We start from the raw sequence: 17,990 nt of genomic DNA, 5'->3' as shown, positions 1-17,990 counted from the left end.
ACGTACAATGTTTTTTCCTATACGTACATACCTGTGATAAAGTTCGGTTTATAAGTTAGGCACAATAAGAGAATATCTGAATTGCCAGCATTACTACTCTTGCACTTTGAGGCCATTATTAAGTAAAATAAGGGTTACTTGAACACAAGCACTATGTTACCCTAACAGTTGATCTGATAACCAAAATGGCTACTAAGTGACTAATAAGCAGGTAACATATACAGTGTGGATACACTGGATAAAGGGATGATTCTTGTCCCAGATGGGACATTGGACAGCATAAAATTTCATCACAATTCTCAGAATGGTGCACAATTTAAAACTTATAAATTGTTTATCTCTGGGTTTTTCTGTTTAATATTTTCAGACTTCAGGTGACCACAGGTAACTGAAACCACAGAACGTGAACCCACTGATAGGGGGCAGTATTCTATATATTGACTTTTCTTTTTCCCAAAGACTGCATAAGTTAATTAACTGAGCCTCAAGAATAGCCTGAGCAGTAATTTGTTTAATGAGCTTTGGCATGTTGGGTATAAAAGTATACATTGTTTAGAAATGGTCATTTGCTTAAATACTAACTCTACTGTCTTCCTATTCATAAAATTAGTACATGGAATTCATAGTCCTCCTTTGTATTAGTTTCTTTTGAAAGGCATTTCAGTATTAATTTCTTGTCATTGGTTTCAAAGTTTTGACCTTCTTAGTTCCCCCAGAGTATCTTCACCTGGGAGGCTCTTAAACTTAATGTTTAAAGGTGCTCCCATTAAGTAGAAATGCTCTGACTTCACTGATATTCTGGAACAGATTTCTAAAGAGTCGGAGGACTTCATTGTGGAACAGTATAAACGCCTCCGCCAGAGGGATGGTTCTGGAGTAACCAAGTCTTCATGGAGGATTACAGTGCGACAGCTTGAGAGCATGATCCGTCTCTCTGAAGCAATGGCTCGGATGCACTGCTGTGATGAGGTATCAAAGTCACTCTAACATAATGGGAAAGAGAAATTGATTTGTTGGCTTACAAGCTGTTTTTATGTTTGGTATAGGACATAACTAGCATTAGCTGCAGATTTATTTTTATATGACTATTGAGTGCTCATAGGATACATGACCCCTGACCCTGGGGTTTTCCCCTTGAAGAATGTTGCTGTCAACCATTTATTGAATGTAGTAGTTAGATTAATGATAATGAGATAATCATGACATAGAGTACATACATATAGAGGTGAGTTCAAGATTAATGCCGTTCATTCAAGGAAAAATTGTTTAAATCCTACAATGTGCTAGGCCTGTGGGCAGGGGATACAGATATGATAATGTAGCCTCCAGTCTCCTAATAAGGGAATTCTCCTTTGTATAACATATGTATATTAAATTGTTCTTTGAGCCCTGGGTTCTACAGGTACATGTCAGTGGGTATTTAGGGCGTAAATGGGTTGCAGAGTGGAAGGATGCCCTCATCTCTGCTTCAAGCAAACAAGCCCTGCTTTTATCTAGCTTTATATTTTAGACAGTGTAAGATTTTGTTTGAGGAAGGAGTTTGGCTATTTTTCTTAATAGTATGATTGAGGTATAATTCACATAGAGAAAAATGTACAGCTTTGACTTTTTACATACACCCTTGTGGCCACTCAGCTCGTAACATAGAAGGTTTACATCATCCTAAAAAGTTCCCTTGCACCCTTCCTTCCCCAGAAGTAACCACTGTTCTTACTTCATTCACCATTTCTATCTCATAGATTTCATTTTTTGGCTTTTTTCCTTTTGTCTAATTTTTCAAATTCTCTGATGTGGTGCTTTACTGTTTACAAAATACTTCCACACTGTCTTACTTGTTATTCTTTGATTCTCCTGACATTTAGTGGACATCTTTGTAAGTTAGGAGATGAATAAAAGAGCCCCTGTCTTCCATTGCTGATAGTTTGGTAGGAGCAAGACATATGTTTAATTAAGCATGTGAAATATGAGAGAGGATATTAGATAGAGTGTCATCAACAAAGAGTACAGAGATCAATGAATTATTTCATAACAAAGGTGGAGGGTTTGGGGAGATGCCAACATTTAAACTGGATCACTGAAGGGTGTATAGAATTTTGGTAGGCATTTTTAGAGTGAAGGTGGAAAGTTTAGAGTGAAGGGTATTGGGAGGAATATAGTGGAATCTGTAGAGAAAGAATAAGCCATGATGGAGGGGAATTCTTAAAAACCATACTAACATTTGTACCTTTTCTTTTTTCTTCATTGTAATGTTTCTTAAAATGAATTTCGTAGAACTGACGTGTCTTGGAGAATTTCTAACAGATTTTTCTTTCCTTCTTTTGGTTTTTCAGTAGGTAGTAAATGCATATGATATAAAATAAATATGCATATATATATACACAGATGCAGTTCCTGAATAAAATCGAGTGTTTTTGCATATATTTAAGAGCCATTTCTACTTCCTTTTATGATCATATTCTTTGTTCACTTTTTACTTTGTTTTATTAGAAAGGCCTCCCCCACTCTAAGATTATAAAAGAATTTTCTCAGGATTTCCTCAAGCATTTAGATGGTTTCATTGTTTGTATTTAAATCATTCAAACATTTGGTATTTATCCTTCTGTAAGATGTGAGGTGTAAATCAGTTGAATCTTTTTCAGCTAGTTTCCTAGTTGTTCCAACACCACTTACTGAACAATCCATCTTTTCCACACTGGTTTGGTATGCTTTTATTATATATTAAATTCTTGTGTTTGTTAGGATCTCTTCCTGAATTCTGTTCCTGTGCTGTCTTAGCCTCCTCTTGCATTAGTACCACGATATTTTAAATGTTCTCTTTTGTTCCACTGCATTGTTGTACTTTTGTTCCAATGCATGTTCCACTGCATTGTTCTCTTTTGGCTGTTGTGAACTTAATAGCCAGCTGGCTTTGTTTTGTTTTGGTTTTTATTGATGATTGATATTCACTGTTTGAGGAAAGCATCCTAGGAACTTGTTTGGAAAACCCAGGAATTTTTGAACAAAGCACTAACCATTCTGTCTCTAGACTGCTGTTCTAATCTACAGATTCTGAACTTGAGCTACAACATTTCCAGCCTCCAGCCACCTCTGCTCACTTCAGACTGGCCCACATAATCCTGATTGGCAAGAACCAATTCCTTAATACCTATCCTATTGCTCCTGAATTCAGTGGTTTTTGTATACTGACAGACTCCTTGGTTTGTCTGAAGTCAAGGGGAGATTCTGTTGGCTTTCAAGGACCTCTCTGTTCAGCCCTGAAATGGGTTTTTCCTCCAGTTGCATGGCTTTTCCCTGTACTTGTGCTACTAAATGTATAAAGGTATATAATTATACCACCCCCTAGATTTTTCCTAATTGTTGAATATATTGTGAAATATGAAATACATTCACCCTTAAAGCTATCTGTCCATTTATCTTTATTTCAAAAATCTGAACATAGGGCCAGCATATACTTGAGCTCAGTATTTGAGGTGAAATTTAAATATGAATAAAATAAAAATAGTATACCCCCCAAAAAATTATTGATATTGAGAACATGTTAAATTTATATGTTAATATGGAGAATTGACTTCTCTATGATGATTTTTTCTGTCTAAGAAAGCATAATAGCGGTTAGAATCTAGATTATGCCACTATAAAAATCTTAGCTGTTTAAAACAGAAACAATTACATTTTTTTGCTCATACTTCATGTTCATTTATGTTACCCAGAGGCTCTGCACTTCACATCGCTCAGAAATTCAGGCTGATGTAAAGGTTCTTTCTTGACATACACTTCCATGATCACAGAAGACAGAAAAGACAAGGTGAATCATATGCCATTTCTTAACCTTCTATCTAGAAATGACGTGACACTGCTGGTCACATTTCATTGGTCAGAGGAATTAACACGGCCATGCCTAAGTTCAAGAGGTTAAAGCAGTGCCTTCCTTTCAGGTGTCTAGAATGAGAAAAGCAAACATTCATTAACAGTTCTGAGTACCAGAGACCTCATTATCTTTCCACTTATGTCTTTTTTTTTTTTTTAACATCTTTATTGGGGTACAATTGCTTCACAATGGTGTGTTAGTTTCCACTTCACAACAACGTGAATCAGCCATACATATACACGTGTTCCCATATCTCTTCCCTCCTGCGTCCCCCTCCCGCCCACCCTCCCTATCCCACCCCTCCAGGTGGTCAGAAAGCAGGGAGCTGATCTCCGTGTGCTATGCCTTACGTTTGGTAGTGTATATATGTCCATGCCTCTCTCTTGCTTTGTCACAGCTCACCCTTCCCCCTCCCCATATCCTCAAGTCCGTTCTCCAGTAGGTCTGTGTCTTTATTCCTGTCTTACCCCTAGGTTCTTCATGACATTTTTTTTCTTAAATTCCATATATATGTGTTAGCATACGGTATTTATCTTTCTCTTACTGACTTACTTCACTCTGTATGACAGACTCTAGGTCTATCCACCTCACTACAAATAGCTCAGTTTCGTTTCTTTTTATGGCTGAGTAATATTCCATTGTATATATGTGCCACATCTTTATCCATTCATCCGATGATGGGCACTTAGGTTGTTTCCATCTCTGGGCTATTGTAAATAGAGCTGCAATGAAAATTTTGGTATGTGACTCTTTTTGAATTATGGTTTTCTCAGGGTATATGCCCAGTAGTGGGATTGCTGGGTCATATGGTAGTTCTATTTGTAGTTTTTTAAGGAACCTTCATACTGTTCTCCATAGTGGCTGTACTAGTTCACATTCCCACCAGCAGTGCAGGAGTGTTCCCTTTTCTTCACACCCTCTCCAGCATTTATTGTTTCTAGATTTTTCCACATATGTCTTTTGTTTCACTCAATAGGTTTTAAAGTTCATATGATTTTTGCATGTTTCTTGTTGAATTTATTTCTTGATATTTTGTTATTTTTGTGGGTATTGAAGGTAGACTTTTTTCATTTTATATTTTAACTGGTTGTTGCTTGTATATATGAACTATTGATTTCTATATGCTAGTTTTGTACCATACTGATACCTTTTGTTTGTAGTAGTTTTTAAACTTAATCTTTTCCCATATTCTCCACTAATTTACTTTTGCTGTTGTAATACAATGTCTAATAATTATGACATTGGACATTTTTTTCTTGTTCCTAATTGGCTCTGTGGCTGAGATACGATGTGTTTTTATCAATAGGAACTATACATTTCTTATTATGTCTTGAATATTTTTATCAAGAAGATTTTTTTTTTTTTGGCCAGTTGTCTTTTTAGTGTATATAGAGTTAATCATGATTTTTTTTTCTCCTGGATCTATTAAAATGAAAAATAAATTAATAGACTTTCTAATGTCAAGCCTTCCTGGAATAAATCCCACTTTTTGAATGCATTTGGCTTCTGTTTGCTGTTACTTAGAATTTTTAAAGCAGTACTCATAAAAAACATTGATTCCATTTGTTTTTGCAGTCTGTTTTATTATCGTGGTTATTTCATTTACATTTTTGAAAGTTTTTCCCTTTTTTCTCTATTCTAGAATGGTTTTCTATTGCATTAAAATTATCTGCTGTTTTACTGATATGAATTCTCAAGTAAAACTCTCTGGGTCTAGTGTATACAATTTGGGTGCATGGTTCTTAATTTCTGCCATGGAAGTCAGTCTTGTTTAGATTTTCTATCTCTTCTTGGGTCAGTTTTGGTAAGCTACATTTTCCTAGAAAAGTATCCACTACCAAGAGTTGTTTCAGAGTTTAATAATATCCAGTTAAAATGTGTTTTTTTGGTTGCTTGTTTTAATTTTACTGCATTGTGATTAGAAAATGATGTCTATGTTTCTCATTTAGTTTTTTGGTATTTTGGAATTTGGTTTTTGGATGCTTTGTAGCCCAGAGCCCATTTCCATAAGTGTTCCATGAGTACTTCAATAGAAGACCTAGTCTCTGTTTACAGTGTATATAATTTTATATATCTGTGAAGGGGGAGGTTACCTTATTAGGTTACATAGGTCTTCTAGATTGAAAGTTAAAAGTCTCCTATGGGGACTTCACTGGTGGTGCAGAGGTTGAGAATCCGCCTGCCAATGCGCAGGGGACAAGGGTTCAAGCCCTGGTCTGGGAAGATCCCACATGCTGTGGAACAACTAAGCCCGTGAGCTACAGCTACTGAGCCTGCGCTCTAGAGCCCGTGAGCCACAACTACTGAAGCCCACGTGCCTAGAGGCCGTGCTCTGCAACAAGAGAAGCCACCTCAAGGAGAAGCCTGGGCGCTGCAATGAAGAGTAGCCCCCATTCGCTGCAACTAGAGCCTGCACACAGCAACGAAGACCCAATGCAGCCAAAAATTAATTAATTAATTAAAAGAAAAGTCTCCTATGAATAGGTTTTATTTCTCTACCAACATAGTTATTGTCTCTTTGTATTTATCCTTTTTTCTCCTATAAATTCTATTTTACTGATATTGTTGTTCTCTTAACTGGTACATATATTTTCATGAGATTTGTACCCTCTAACTTTGTCTCATTTATGCCTTTTGGCCTGAACTCCACCTTGCTTTCTTTGTTAGGTATACCTTTGCCTAACTTTTTACTATTTTTCGGCATTTCTGAGTAAGTTTAAGTGTGTCTTATATACGTATACAGCATAGAGTTGGATTTTGTTTTGTGACGCAAAGAAAATTTTTTTTAGCATGTAAGTTAAACCCATTTACATTTATTGGTGTGAGAGATAGGTTTATTTGGGTTTTTGGTTTTGTTTTTGTTTTCTTTTTATAGTTGACATGATTTTTCATTTTGTGGTCACTTTGCTTTTGCTTGTATGTGTAGTTCTGAGATTCAGAAAGTTATTTCAGTGGTTACTTTTATTATTATAACTTTATATTGTACCCTTAGTTCTCTATTGGTTCTCTACTATGAAGTGATAAAATTATCATGTTTCATCTTCTTTCTTCTTCCCTTCCCTCCCAACCACCTGATTTTAGTAAATAATATTTTACTGTTTACCTTTGCACAGTCAGATATGCTTATCCATGGCTTGATTTATCATCTGTTACAGGTGAGAGGCAATCAGCAAAATTTTTTTTAATTGAGGTATAGTTGTTTTACAATGTTGTGTTAGTTTCTGCTGTACAGCAAAGTGGAGTTCCCTGTGCTATACAGCAGGTTCTCATTAGTTATCTATTTTATACATATTAGTGTATATATATGTCAATTGCAATCTCCTAATTCATCCCACCTCCCCTTTCCCTCCTTGGTGTCCATACGTTTGTTCTCTATGTCTTTCTGCCTTGTAAAAAGTTTGATCTGTACAATTTTTCTAGATTCCACGTATATGTGTTGATATATGACATTTGTTTTTCTCTTTCTGACTTACTTCATTTTGTATGACAGTCTCTAGGTCCATCCACGCCTCTACAAATGACCCAATTTCTGTCCTTTTTATGGCTGAGTAATATTCCATTGTATATATGTACCACATCTTCTTTAACCATTCATCTGTCAATAGGCATTTAGGTTGCTTCCATGACCTGGCTATTGTAAATAGTGCTGCAATGAATATTGGGGTGCATATGTCTTTTTGAATTAATGGTTTTCTCTGGGTATATGCCTAGTAGTGGAATTGCTGGGTCATATGGTAATTCTATTTTTAGTTTTTTTAATGAACCTCCATACCATTCTCCACAGTGGCTGTATCAATTTACATTCCTACCAACAGTGCAAGAGGGTTCCCTTTTCTCCATGCCCTCTCCAGCACTAATTGTAGATTTTTTGGTGATGGCCATTCTGACTGGTGTGAAGTAATACCTCATTGTAGTTTTGATTTGCATTTCTCTAGTAGTTAGTGATGTTGAGCATTTTTTCATATGCGTCTTGGCCATCTGTATGTCTTTGGAGAGATGTTTATTTACGTCTTCCGCTCATTTTGGGGGCTATCAGCAAATTTACTCCCATCTCTCGGGTCTCCCTGTACCCCTCCATCTTCAGGACATAATACCATTTACATTTTGTTCTGTCACTCTTAATTCCCACGTTTGTTTAAGTCTTAGTTTTGTAGCTAAATATGTGCAAGCATGATCATTGGAGATAAATTTGTTACGATTTCTAACTTATCACTTCGCTGATTGAAAATTGGCCTTTTTTCAAGGGTTTGATGAAAAATATGAGTTCATGGGAATAATATTCCCTGAGTGTTATGTTCAACAGGGTTATTTGTAGTCTTTACCTGAATGACATCTAACCTCTGGCTCATATTTTCTTTTCTTATAAATTTTTCTATTGTATCCTGATATCACTTGTTCTTTTGGAAAATCTGAGGCCAACCCTTGATTATTAATTTTTCCTCCATAAGTAGTTTGATATTTTTCTCTTTCCAAAGTATTCTTTCTTATTTTTGTAGACCAGTAAGTTTACTAGGATATGTCTTGATATTGACTGTTCTCAAATGGCTTAAAGTTTCATTGCAGGTGGTAATGTATTTAAAGAAAAAAAAAAAGGCTGCTCTGCTGGGTTTATCTATTGTTATAGGGCTCAGCTCGTTAGGAAGGGAGTAGATTTAGAGAGACTGTTGATTATTCATACAAGGACTTAAAGGAGTCTCCCCCTGCCCCCAAATAGACTTGTAATTTTTCTTCTAAGTAGGCTTTTTTTTTTTTTGAGGCAAAACATATGTACAGAGAGTGCACAAATCACAAGTGTACAGTTCTGTTAACTTTCAATGAACATATCTATGTAATCTATACCCAGATCAGGAAGTTGAACATTCCTTACTAGCATCTCTAAGAGCTACCCTTTCAGTTTGTTTACAGTCACTGCTACTGTTCTCTGAGGATAACCTTTTTTTTTTTTTTTTCTTTATGGTTATATAGTATTCTAACCATACTTTTCCTGATGGTTAGTTAGGTTGTTTTCAACCATTTTTCCCCTCCCAGTTGTGGTTAAATACACATAACTATCAGTGAATGTATCACAGTGATTGGTTCATTCTTATATTAATGGACATTTGGATAGTTCCAATTTGGGTTCTTATGGGATGTGCAGGTCTTTTAGTTCATCTGATGTATTTATACGTACATTTCTGTTTGGTGTGTACCTAGGAGTGGAATCATTGGGTCATAGATTGTAGATGTGTGCAGTTTAGTAAAGCCTGAAAATCAGTTTTCCATAATGGTTGTAACAATTTATATTCCCAACAGCAATGAATGAAAGTTGTCTACATTCTCAATATTGTCAGTCCTTTTAACCATTCTGGTGAATTTATGGTGTTCTCTCATATTTTATGTTGTGTAGAGGGAGAATGTGAGAAAACCAAAATGCCACTGTAATTTCATATGGAGAAAGTCTGTTTGTTTTATCAAAAAGACTGGCTTACTGATTTACTTCATCTTGATTGGCTTAGGTCCAGCCTAAACATGTGAAGGAAGCTTTCAGGTTACTGAATAAATCAATCATCCGTGTAGAAACACCTGATGTCAATCTAGATCAAGACGAAGATGCCCAGATGGAGGTAGATGAGGGCCCAGATGGCATCCATGGTGAGGTGTCTGTTCATGACTGTTCTAGAGTTAGGGACCAAAATGTTCTCTGAGATGTCATGGTAAAAATGTACTTACTGATGGTTGTGAAGTCTACTAGCAAAAGGGGAAAAAATGGATATTGAATTTTATTAACTGTTTCTAAGTTAAAATATAATTAGTTGATATAAAATATATATGCTTGAAAGACTGAGAGAAAAAACACCAAAACGGAGATAGTGGACTTAATATTGCAAATGCACTTTCAGATTATGAAATCCTTTTATCTCCCAATCTTCCCATCCCTTCCAAATGGGTTTTTGTCTTCACTGGTAGCATTTATAAACTTTCTAATTTATTTGTACAATTACTAAATAGTATAACTATATGGTTGTTTTAAAATTAGTATTAAAATATAAGTAGTATATTTATAAACATTTAATAGGGGAGTATTGGAGGCACAGAAAGAAGATTCAAACAGTTAATATTTCACTTAGGTCATGCTGATATCCCTGCTCCTGTGAATGGAATTAATGGCCACAGTGAAGACATGAACCAAGATGCTGTTCCAAAAGCCTCCTTAAGGCTGGGCTTCTCCGAATACTGCCGAATCTCTAACCTTATTGTGCTTCACCTCAGAAAGATGGAAGAAGGTGAGGCCATACTTAGTGCTGCTCACATGCTGAGTCACTTACATAAGCTGTTTTCACATAAACAACTTTTTTTTTTTGTCTAATTTTTTTTTTTAACATCTTTATTGGAGTATAATTGCTTTACAATGGTGTGTTAGTTTCTGCTTTATGACGAAGTGAATCAGCTAACAACTTCTAATTGCTAAAGATTGTGTTATTTTGTCGGAAGAGATGAGAAACTGTTAGACAAGCTCACTTTGGCAAACAAAATCTACTAGGGAATGTCAGCATATCTACCAGCCCAGACATTTCCCCACAAGTTCATTGTCAAAGGTTTATGACTCATTCTTATTAATGTCCTTGGCCTATTTTAATATTTGTGAAGCTGAATTTGGGATCTGATAATATATAAAGACGCACTTAACAAATGTTTTTACAGATGCAAAGTCACTTTTCCTTACAATGGGTTTGTTTAAAATGGATGGACTCCTAGAGTATTTATATTTCATAGACAAGTAACTGAAACTCAAAAGGCTATTAGCACAAGTACATTCCAGACTAGAAATGAAGTAAAATCCTCATTTCTCTGTAGGTAAAGTGTGATACCTGAACATTACTACCCTTCCTGTTCTTAACTGCTTTACCATGCTATCCAGGTTTTCTCAACCTGTAATTAGCCACAAAGCAGAAGGAAAAGTGATTAAATCAAGGGGTTGAACTTAAACTTCAATTTGGTGATTAACCATCAAAAACTTCTTATTTGACTGTCAGTATGCTGGCTTCCAGGCGTATTCTCATCAGAGTGTCCTAACTGTGACGGAGGAAGAGACCATCAGAGATTGTCTTAGCTTACTAAAAGATTTAAGCCCTTTAGCTTCTGCCCTCATTCCTCTGGGAACTGTGGACCAGTGGGAAGGAGGAAAGAAGGCAGTAAAAAGGGCAACAAGGACAGAGAGGTTTTAGTTCCAGTCCCTTCTCACATAAAGATTTGGGAGCAAACATTCCTGTGATGACGTTGTACTTCATTATTCTTTCTCTCTCTCATGCAACTAAGTTTTAAACATGGCCAACCATCAATGGAGCAAAGATACGATTAGCAGCCACACAGTGCATTCCACAGATAAATTCTAGGTCTTCCTCCTTTCCCTAAAAAAAGAAAAAAGACGCTATTCACCCAGCCAGGAAAGTTATTAATTCTCAGTCTTCAGATAGACAGCTGTTTTCTAACAAAACTTTATTTTTTTTAAAGTTCATTTATTTATTTAGGCTGCTCTTGGTCTTCGTTGCCGCTCGCAGGCTTCTCTGGTTGCAGCACATGGGCTCTAGGACACGTGGGTTCGTTGCAGTATGTGGGATCTTTGTTCCCCAACCAGGGATGGAACCCAGTCCCCCTGCATTGGGAGTGCAGAGTCTTAACCACTGGACCACAAGGGAAGTCCCCTGGCAAAACTTTAAACTGTAAACCAAGGAGATTACTTACTCAAAAGCATTTGGACAAACCACTGAAATTTCAGTACAACCATAATAAAACTTTTCAGAGACATCATCAGTAAAGCTAAAATTTTCCTATTTTGATTTTGTATTTTTTTAGCAATTTCTAAAATCAAGACAAATGAAGTTTTCTTTTAGTATACTTTATATCTGTGATAGTTTAAAATATTGCCAGGTTCCAACTTTTCTTGTGAATTTAGAGTTCTGGACTCTAAAGGACAGGTAGTTCAGTCAATAAGGATAGACCTTGCTGGAATAAATGGGTAATTTTTTATTTTTGAGTGAACACCTATGGATTTCACTCCTTGGTTGACCTCAATTCCATAAAGTGTTCCCCTTTCCAAAGAGGAATAGTTGTATTTAAGCAGTTTTGCTTGCTGTGACTTCATTCCTAATTTATGCTTTCAACTGCTGTTGACAGATTATCATAGGTGGTGAAGCATGAGAAGGTGAAGGAAACACCTTCATACTTTGAAATCGTTACAGCTTTAAAAAACTTGTTTCTTATAATCTATATTTTTTTAGATTTTTCTTTTCAGGATAAAGTAAGGCATACTTTAATTCAAGTAATATTTCAGGCTTATGCTGGAAGATTGCAAATCTTATTTCAGCAGATATGTTTTCTGACAGATTGAAGGTTATCTAATCTGTACATTATCTTGTGCATGCAGACTCCAAGAATTGGCAATACAGTTTGCTACAAGGATAATTTAATCCTTTTTAAATGTATTTTTTGTTGTTACAGAAGAGGATGAGTCGGCCTTAAAGAGGAGTGAGCTTGTTAATTGGTACTTGAAGGAAATCGAATCAGAAATAGATTCTGAAGAGGAGCTCATAAATAAAAAGAGAATCATAGAGAAAGTCATTTATCGACTCACCCACTATGTATGTATATAATTAAGCTTGCTGAGGTATTACAGAAGGAGTTCATGCCTCAAATCTTTGTAGGTTCATTAGATGTTCATTTATTTTGAAATATTAGGATCTAGTCAGAATTAGGAATTGTATAAAACAAGAGAGAATTATTAACAGTTAATTGACTTATTTCTTCTGCTAAAATAAGCAGAACTTAAAGCTGGTAAAGTGAATTTAGGGTCTTATTATTTGTGTGTTTTTAACATTTGTTTTCCACTCTACCATAAACCTTTGAGCGTCCTGACCACTGTCACCTATTTTCTGCATTTTATCTTTCCTCATGTTCTTATCTCCACCATTACCCAGCTTAAAATCTATCCCATGATCACTTTTTTCTTATACTTTCAACTTCATTCATTCTCTTTTATATTACTTGCTTGGCAAAATTCCAGATTTGGTTCAATCTAATTCGTTTTCTATACCTATATCTATGCAGTTAAAAGTATCTGGAGAAAAGCATACAACCATGTGCCCACTTTTATTTTAAATTCATGACCACAAATCTCAAATGGACAATTCTTTACTGCTGTCTTATCAACGTCACAGTAGTACTGACCTCACAGTAGCACTGCCCGATGCTATTACTTTTCCCTAGGCAGTTGATTCTACTCTCTTAAAGGACCATTACATACATACCTTCTCACTACTCCAGTCAGTTGATTATTTTCAGTATTCAGCTTGTCAGCAGCATCTGTCAAAGTTGATCACTCCTGGGCTTCCCTGGTGGCGCAGTGGTTGAGAGTCCGCCTGCCGATGCAGGGGACGTGGGTTCGTGCCCCGGTCCGGGAAGATCCCACATGCCACGGAGCGGCTGGGCCCGTGAGCCATGGCCGCTGAGGCTGTGCGTCCAGAGCCTATGCTCTGCAACGGGAGAGGCCACAGCAGTGAGAGGCCCGTGTACCGCAAAAAAAAAAAAAGTGGATCACTCCTTCTAGAAATACTTTGTTCACTTGGCTTCTGAGTCACCATGTTCTCCTGGGTCTTCTCCTTCTCACTGGTTATATCCTCTTATTCTCTTTTCCTGAGTCTTTCTCTTGTCACTTTTTAAATGAAGTATTATGCTTAGTCCTCAGACCTCTTTTCTATTTATATTCATTGCCTAAGTGATCTCATTTGGTTCTATGAATTGAAAACCATTTGTGATGACTCCCATATTTATATCTCCAGCTCTCACCTGTCCTCTAAATTGCTAATGTATATAGCTAGCTGCCTACTTGCAAATTAATAGGTGTCTCACGCTTAATGTGTTCAAAACAGTTTTTCCTTGCAATGTTTCACTTACTCATTTGCTTTAAGCCAGGCACCTTAGAATTATCCTTGATTCCTTGATTTCTCTTTCCCCTCACAACTTCTCTCCTTTTATAAGCAAATCCTGTGAGCCTTGCCTTCAGTATCAGTATTCTCTGTTTTCTTCTCACCACCGTCACATCTACCCAAGCCACCATGCCTGGACCTCCATGGGTGCCTACTAACTGTCCTCCCTTGAAGTGGCTCTCTGCCCAGCAGCCAGACAGATCTTTTAACAAATCAAATTGTTTTAGTGCCCTTCCTTCTAGTCCTTCTCTGACATTTAGAATAAAATCCAGTCTCCGTACCGTGGCCTGCAGAACCCTACACAAGCAAGCCCCTGCCCACCTCATTCACCTCTTTTCATAGCCTCTTCCCCTTGCCCGTTCTGCTTAGTGACACTGGCCTTGTCACTGTTCCTTAGACACACCAAGCATGAAGGCCTTTGTACATGCCCTTTGTTTCTTTGCCCATATTCCATCCTCCATTCTGAGGTCTGCTCAAATGTTACCTTCTCAGAGAAGTTATTCTTGCCTGGCCAGTCAAAATAGCCTCCTTCTTGCTGTCACCCCCTTACCCTGCTTTGTTTCTTCATAGTGCTTATCATTGCCTGGCAGTATAGTCTTTATTTAGGTGTTTATTTTGTCTCTCTTGTTAACATGCAAGCACCATGAGGACAGGGACTTTTTTCTTTAGCCACTGTGTCCCCAGAATCTACAGTGGTGCCTAAGTCATAGAGGGCTCAAATACTTGTTAAATGATTGAATTTTTCTGTTCAAATGGCAGAGATTGCAGTTGACTTCACAATGCTCACTATATAAATATTATAGTTGTCACATATCAGGGTTTGTCATCTGAAAAATTATTTCTCTATAGAACTAGATGAGTCTATGGTTACAGGTGTGGGGGTGTGGGAAGAACTATTCCATTCAAAATTTAATGAATAATATGTATAAAAATAAAGCTGAACTGGGGTGGTGTTGTGCTCAGAGTTGTCTGTCTAGTTAGTGGTGGGCAATGTGTTTGCATCAGGCGAGCCCTTCCCTCCCTTGTGGCCCTGGGATCAGTGTAAGATAAGATGGTCCACGCAAGAAATCCACATTTGGACACATTGTGAAATTAACTGATCTAAATTGGGCTTACTTTTTTAAGTTTGACTCACTGCCTGAGCCAACTCAGTATAGAAGACTAAGGAACTTGTACTGTGCTAATCAAATGTGCTTCCTGTGAAGGTGTGTTAGTACATAGAGTGAGTGCTTGAAAGTGTCCAATCCCTCTTAGTGGAATTAGTGCTTATACTGTGGGACTTTTCCACCTTCTTAGGATCACATCACTATTTCCTGAGTTCCTCTGTATGGGCCTTCGGTAGGAGCCTTTCTCATTTGTGGACGTATTAGACTTATAGTTAACATCATGGCTTCAAATCTGTCATCAAGTTTATTTAGCCACATGGCATGTTCTGCTTTTTTTAATTAGTTAATAGGTCAGAGGGAAAATTGTTTCTTGTTATTATCTTTAGATTCTACTTCTAACTAAATTATGAATGGATGGTATATAAAAGAGTTCAGTGGCCAATAATTAAAAATTAACGTAATATTAAGTGAAATTAAACACTTATCAGAGTGATAAACAGAATCATAAACATACTTATCAGAGGATTTTATACAATTGCATGATTGTAAAATTCATATGTTCTTTTTTGAAGTTATATTTATAAGTAGTTGATATATATGCTAGGGAACCTGATTAAAATCACAACGTCAGTTTTACTGATGTATTTCTTAATTTTTCAAAAGAAGTTTATGATATGAAAAAGTCTATATCCTAATGGGAAGGTGACTTAGCAGAAACTTGATATTGACTTTAAGATATAGTCCTTTTTCTGAGAGAGTTTCTGGGGGAAATGAAAGAAAATGTTAGTCACAAACATTCAGAAGAAGGGTCAAGTCCAAGTCCTGTGTATCTTAGCATTCTTATAATACTGCTGGAGAACTGAGGACAAACGTTTGTGTTTCATAGGATCATGTTCTAATTGAGCTCACCCAAGCTGGATTGAAAGGCTCCACAGAAGGAAGTGAGAGCTATGAAGAAGATCCCTACTTAGTAGTTAACCCTAACTACTTGCTTGAAGATTGAGCTATTGAAAGTAACCAGAGAAACTGGCCTTCCACCTCTGGCATGGAGTCTGGGTGGAGCTCTACTAGCCAGAGAAGTGCTTCTGGGAGTGATGATTCAGGAAGATTTACACTGAGGAAGAAGAACCAAGTTGATTGCCTCATATGTCACATTCCTTTTATACCAACGCAGGTTTTATCCCTTTGTTTAGTGTGCTTCTTGCCTAAAAAAAGTTGGATTGCAATAGTGTGTCATTTCTATAACTGAGACCTTTGTTTTCATGTGTAGGAAAAGGTCTGTTGTTTTTGTTATGTGGTGTCTTACTGGAGAAATAACATTTTTCAATTGCCAACTACTTTTTTTCACCAAAATAACTTTTTCTGCAGTTGTCTATTGGCTTTATTTCTATTATAAATTATTGCTTCCATTTATTCATGAATATGAGTCTTTCCCTTTTTGCTTGATTCCTGGGGCAAAGGGGTGGAAATACGGCATTATGGTAAACATTTAGGTGTAGGTTCCTGTGAGGAGAGTCCTTATAAGAATTTGTTAGTGTGAAAGCTAAGAGGCCTTGGAGATGACTTTCCAAGGTTAATTCCAGTTCTCTTTTTTTTTAAAGACAGTTTATGAAAATAAAAAGTTTATTAGACTTTTTGCATTACTCTTTAATAACTTTTATCCTAAGAGTAAGGTCTCAGAATTATTTTCTAACTGCTTTTTTAAGGGAAATACATTTTTTTTAAAGATTTTTTTTGATGTGGACGACTTTTAAAGTCTTTATTGAATTTGTTACAGTATTGCTTCTGTTTTTTCCTTTGGTTTTTTGGCCACGAGGTATGTAGGGTCCTAGCTCCCCAACCAGGGATCAAACCCACACCCCCTGCATTGGAAGGTGAAGTCTTAACCACTGGGCCGCCAGGGGAGTCCTCAATATGTCATTTTCTATATTATAGACCACCCTTAAATTTTATGGCATTTTTCCAGGAAAAGAGTTATTGCTGTTTATGATATTAATAGTCCCTGAGGCTTAGCTTTGATCAGTATGTACATGATGTAGCATTTCCTTTTGCTGCAGCTTTTGACAACAGATGATTCTGGGGCCTGCAGGGCCAGTTGGGGAATGTTTATATGTGGTATTTGAGTTCACTAATACAAACCTCTCTCCACTGGTTTGCGTACAATAGGGTAAGGGAGACTGGAAATGGATAGAGAAGTTGCACAGTTAGCAGATGCAGGGTATAAGCTCCTGTGAAAACTATGTTCCTAATTAATGGAGGTAGGAGAGCCTGTTGGGACAAGGAAACTTCAGTGTACAGGATCTCAGACTTCCTCTTGAGACAGGAGAGTCTAGGATAAGGCATGGACTAAGGCAGGGACGTTCAGTAACAGGTGATAGGAAGAACAACGAGTAAAAACTCAGAAGACGGCAAGAAAGAGTTCCTTCCATGCATTGATTCCCAACTTGATAAGGAAAATGGGGTGAGGAGGTTCCGAAAAGAGAAACAGCTTGACAGAAATTTGAACTTCAATTTGATCAAATACTGAACCAAAGCAAAGTGTGAAGCCCAGGGAAGATGAGTTCCTTTATGGTGAATCTGTCTTCTCCTCCCCAATTCTGTCGTTAGTGAAAGTAGGGGCTCTAAAGCAAAGTGAGGCCATTAATACAACTAAAATCAGTTTTTACCCATCTGAATAAGTGTGCTTACCTTTTCACACACCCCCTTTCTCTGCATGTTACTTGTCAGGGAAATTAAGTGGCTAATGGATGATGGAGCATGTATAAGATCTTCATGAAGAAAATTAGACGAGTGTTTAGTAAGCAGATGTAACTTCTTTCTGAATAGGACGTCTTAAATATTGTAAGTTGTCAACTGATCCATAAATTTAATATATTTTCAACCAAATGCCAACAGATGTCCATCAATAAGAAAATGACTACATAAATTGTGATATAGCAATGCTCTGAGTTATGCAAACTAAAATGAGGGAAATGAAGATGTTTGAAATGGAAATATCTCTAGGACACATGGAAAAGAAAATGTGCAAATAAAGCTGTGGAGCACCTAAATATA

The 17,990-nt window shown here is 36.8% G+C and overlaps 1 protein-coding gene across 1 annotated transcript in view; it reads left to right on the top strand.

Annotated features, from left to right (window-relative positions):
- Positions 1 to 16,565, top strand: part of MCM6 (minichromosome maintenance complex component 6) — a 44,915-nt gene extending 28,350 nt beyond the window's left edge. The window contains exons 13-17 of the mRNA XM_065880463.1: positions 808 to 969; positions 9,364 to 9,499; positions 9,976 to 10,131; positions 12,347 to 12,486; positions 15,823 to 16,565. Coding sequence (XP_065736535.1) covers positions 808 to 969; positions 9,364 to 9,499; positions 9,976 to 10,131; positions 12,347 to 12,486; positions 15,823 to 15,939 — 711 coding nt within the window. The 3' untranslated portion in view covers positions 15,940 to 16,565. The remainder of the gene's footprint in view (positions 1 to 807; positions 970 to 9,363; positions 9,500 to 9,975; positions 10,132 to 12,346; positions 12,487 to 15,822) is intronic.
- Positions 16,566 to 17,990: the final 1,425 nt, after the last annotated feature.

This window comes from Phocoena phocoena, chromosome 7 (assembly GCF_963924675.1).
Source record: "Phocoena phocoena chromosome 7, mPhoPho1.1, whole genome shotgun sequence".
NCBI classification, from domain to species: Eukaryota; Metazoa; Chordata; class Mammalia; order Artiodactyla; family Phocoenidae; genus Phocoena; species Phocoena phocoena.
Note: the sequence above shows the minus strand (reverse complement) of the source record. Positions and strands in the feature narration are given on the sequence as shown.